At 38.7% G+C, this 4,576-nt stretch overlaps 1 protein-coding gene across 1 annotated transcript; it reads left to right on the forward strand.

Annotated features, from left to right (window-relative positions):
• The first annotated feature begins 2,901 nt into the window (after window positions 1–2,901).
• Window positions 2,902–3,495, forward strand: LOC131890692 (uncharacterized). The gene has a single exon (XM_059240099.1). The coding sequence runs from the start codon at window positions 2,902–2,904 to the stop codon at window positions 3,493–3,495; it is 594 nt and encodes a 197-aa protein (XP_059096082.1).
• The last annotated feature ends 1,081 nt before the right edge of the window (window positions 3,496–4,576 follow it).

Raw genomic sequence — 4,576 nt, forward strand, 5'->3', positions numbered from 1 at the left:
GGAAAGGACTTGCCTTCGTTGGAATTTGAAACATTTCTTCTTCAAATCATAAATGACGACTCTCCGGAGGCTCGTGGTGGATACTTGGAGCTCCTTGGACATCTGGGAAATGCTCTAGTGGGGATTTCGATTCAACCGTTGTCTCACAGAATTGATGAGTGCTCGGCTTTGCACTGGTCGAGCTCTTTTCCTCTTGGGCTTGTCCTTGATCATTCCAGTCTTTTTGAATCTTGAAATGACATCATGGACGGTGGACATCTCCCTTAAGTAATCTTTCTTTAACTTGTGTACCCGGCCCAATGAATATATGACTTGGTATATGATCAAGCATCATCATCATATGCAATTCGGGTAACAATTTTGAGTACAATAAATTGTTTACTACACCACAACCCATTACTACACCATGACCCACACTTGCTGAAACAAACTGTGATTGTTTGCTGTTGCACACTGTACACATTCCTTTTAAAATTCATTGCTTTCCTTCACCCCCTTTTGGACGATTGTGCTCATGTAATTGGACATTTCTAGAAGAAGTTTTCTTTTTACACCTAAGGCAGTAAATAGATCTATTTGGAAGGTTGGACACATTTCTTAAATAGCACGTGAGAATTTAAGCTATTGTTTTTTTTGCATTTCTAAAAGTTTTTTATAACATATATCATAAGGGGTGATTTCTTGATTCCTACATTGAATATAAAAACAGGCATACAGGCCACATAGACTGCTTTTTGTATTTTGATGTTGTCTTACATTATACCAATCTGTTCTTTTTTCCAAACATTTTGGAGGTGGTAATCCAAAAGAGTCATAATATTCATTGTTAAAAACAGATACCCAATGTGTACCAGGATCAGTGAACTCATCTAAGTTTCAGATAAAGCAACCTTCTTTGGGCAGCTTTTCATCTCGCATAAAGCATCCTTTAAAATCTTTTTCATTTCGTAAAATCTTTACAATGTTATGATTGGATAAACCGAGCGCTGCGAGACGGCGCAGCTCCAGGTGCGCCGAACCTTGCTTTAGTTTCTCCTTGGTAAAAAACACCTCTAGCAGATTTTTTAGGTAAATCAGCCCCTGCCCCTGGCTGCGCTTCGGAGCTCCCTTGCAGCAAATTTTCCACATTTTTATTATGCCGTTTGGCTTCAAATTCAATTTTGTCATTGTGTTTTTTATCATTCACTGCTTTTGCTATTCCACCGGCTGCACCAACCATACTTGCTGCAGCATCAATGCCTGCCAATAAAGTAGGTATGGTGATAATAAATCCTCCATTTTTCTCTAGTTGTGTTTTGGAAATTTTGTAGGTCTTTTGATGATCGAGCAAATTTGGCATTATTTAACTGGTTCACTTGAGTCTGTGTTAAAAGTAAATGATGATTGGCTTTCTTTGAAGGATCAATTTTTACTTTATATGTTTCATTAAGTTTCAATTTTCTTAGTTGCGACTCTGTGAGATGGATAGGTGAATTGATATAAGTTGTTTTTCGTGAGTTCATGATTTGTATTTGTTTTTACATGCGTTTATCTTTAAGTGCTTTTGCATGCCACCTGAGGTGGTGATTTTTATCTTATTACTCTCATCCTTTTTACTTTCTAGATTTAGTGTGGCTTCTCTGTGATTGTATATCAAAACCCAAACTAGATAGTCATGTGCGGGAATTTCTCTATGTTTTAGGTTAATGACAATATTGGGAAACTGGGTATTTTCATACAACTCTGGTTTATGGTGTGAAACATCAATATGAAATATTGGAAATGAAGTTTTAAAAGCCTCGAAATCAATTTTAGTTGTGTACCTACTGCACTGTAAAAATCTGTCATAAACCTAAGTAATTTCTCTGCTTGTAAAATTATTCTTTATTTCTTTATCTGGGAATTGAACACTATTAATTTCAACATTCACACTTTTTACATTTATATTATCAAATCTCATTGAAGAGTGATTTTGGGATGTATTTCTATTAAGGTTTTGCAATGCAACAAAGACTCTATCTGGCTTGTGAATTGTGGTTGACAGTGTTAATCGAACTTCTAAATTTTTTGGAGGTTGATTTCTATACACATTGAGTGCTGACCATGACAGATTATGTGATGAATCTTTAGCTAACTGAGTCTCTAATTTAGCCATAATACTCAAAGATGGTTCAGCATAAGGCATCATCCAAACACATTTTGTTATGGCAACTTGGCCACTTGCCACAGCATTTACCTTTTGAACTAACCTTTCTGGTTTGTTAAAAGTAAATGTAATTCTATGTTTCACTCCTCTGAAAATATGATCTACTTGATCACAAAAAGGAAAAATACGAGTTAGGGGTAACAGCAAATTCAAAGTACCGGGTGTATCATAACTATTGCCTCATCACTAATTTCCTACTTGATGCAAAGCTGTGTGAAATAAAATAAATTATTCAAATGCAAATCGACGGCTGACACTCTTAGCCCTTAATTGATGTCCTCAACTTGTCAATGGGATTGGTAACATTGACGGAGCAAGCAAATCGGATACGCATGGCCGCGCTTCTCCATTCGTGGATGGCTCAGACGGACATCGCCAAGCAGCTTAACGTGGACCGCAAGACCATCTTTCATGTCAAGAAGCGTCTTCAAGATGAGGAATCCATGGACAGGAAGTCTGGCAGTGGCAGGCCGGTCAAAATACCATCGGCTGAGATGAAGAACGCAGTGATGGCCAACCCCACAAAGTCCATCAGGTCCAATGCAATTGACTTGGGCGTGTCCAAGGACACCGTGAGCAGAGCCATCAGAATGGAAGGAGGAAAGTCCTTGGTGACGAAGAAGAAACCGCTCCTCACACCAGTTGTCAAAGAAAAGCATCTTCTTCGTTGCAAAGGACTTTTGAATAACCTGAAGTCCGCTGCCGCCGGCTGAGTCATGTTGTTCTCAGACGAGAAGACGTGGACAGTTGACCCCGTCCACAACCGGAGAAATGACCGATTTATGGCCTTTGGAAATCCGGAGGGTGGTGACGTTCTGTTTACAACGAAACATCCAGCGTCAGTCATGAGCCTCGGCTTTGTGGCCTCCAACGGTCTGAAGATGCCCCTGATTTGGTTCAAGCAGGGCTACCGCCTCACCGCCGCGGACTACATCATTGAGCTTGAGACAAAACTCCTGCCGTGGATCAGGGCCATCTTCCCTGATAACAATGTCGTGCTCCAGCAAGACGGCGCACCTGCCCATACGGCAAAAATAACTCAGAGGTTTCGTGAGGACAAAATTGCTTTTTGGGACAAGAACATTTGGCCGCCATACTCGCCCAATGTGAATCCCCTCGACTTTGCCTTTTGGGCGCATGTGGAGAGCATTGCCTGCCGGAACCGTCACCCCAACCTCAACGCCCTGATGGACTCTGTAAACGCCGTGTGGGACACGATGGATGAGGAGTACGTCAAGAAGTCATGCGGCGCGTTCCGGCCCAGATTGCAGGCCATTATTGATACCAAGGGTGGTCATATTGAATTATAGAGTGTAAAATACTGCATATTATTATGATAATAAAAAGTTTCTGCCTGGCACTTAAGGTTCCTGAGATTGATCTTGTTGAAGTTGAAAATTGGAAATGGGGCAATAGTTATGATACACCCGGTACCTGAGCAATTTCGCACAAAAATTCTTCTATCACTATCTTTGTTCAAAAACCAGAGTTGAGTATGTTTCACAGCATTTAGTTTTTCTTACCTGTGTAATTTAGAATGCTATTGACTAAAGTAGTAATTCCCAAATGATCTATTCTCTCTATTTTTTTATCATCAATGTAATAACGAGCTTCTTCAAATATGTTAAAACCATTATCAGATAGGGATACATCTTCAGCTGCTGCATCAGGATTTTGACCTACAGTACAGCAGCTCTGTCTTGCCAATTATATTGATTGCCATCCTCATTTCTCAACCTGATCGTTAAATTGAAATAAGACTCACTTGGTGATAACCATAAATCTTCATTATTTGTTGCAAAAGAATAGTGATCAGAATTTTCTAGTGTCCCAGCTCCATGACTATCCTCATATACTTTGGTAAAATCATATTTGACAACCGAGGAGTCTTTGGCAGCTATTGAAGGAAATTCCCAAATTGGTGATTCAGTTTCTTGTAAGAAAGTATTCATTTATTTATTGTTTAGAGTAACTCTTAAAACAAAGTTTTATTGATAATGGTTCAGTAAGATCTATGAGCTTGCCTTTAGAATCTGTCACTTTTAATTATATGTGTCTGATAACAGAATCTCTATATTTGTAATATTCTAAATTTTCTAATTTTTCTTGAATGGCAGACCCTGATTATGCAAAAGGCAAAATATCAAACAATACATCTTTCATTTCTGGTTGATAATTTCTTTCAACAAGATTACAGGGTATGAAAATTCGATCGACACCTCTAGTGATGTTAATGATACCAGTGCCCTCTTCATATGGTTGGTTGTATATTTTAGTTTCTAAACCTAGGAGTTTATATAAATTTCCTACAAAAAGGTCCATTTGTGCTCCTTCTATCAATTTTACATAACATTTAAAAGTTGATTCATTTACACCTAAATGTAATAAAGT

This window comes from Tigriopus californicus, chromosome 11 (assembly GCF_007210705.1).
Source record: "Tigriopus californicus strain San Diego chromosome 11, Tcal_SD_v2.1, whole genome shotgun sequence".
NCBI classification, from domain to species: domain Eukaryota; kingdom Metazoa; phylum Arthropoda; class Copepoda; order Harpacticoida; family Harpacticidae; genus Tigriopus; species Tigriopus californicus.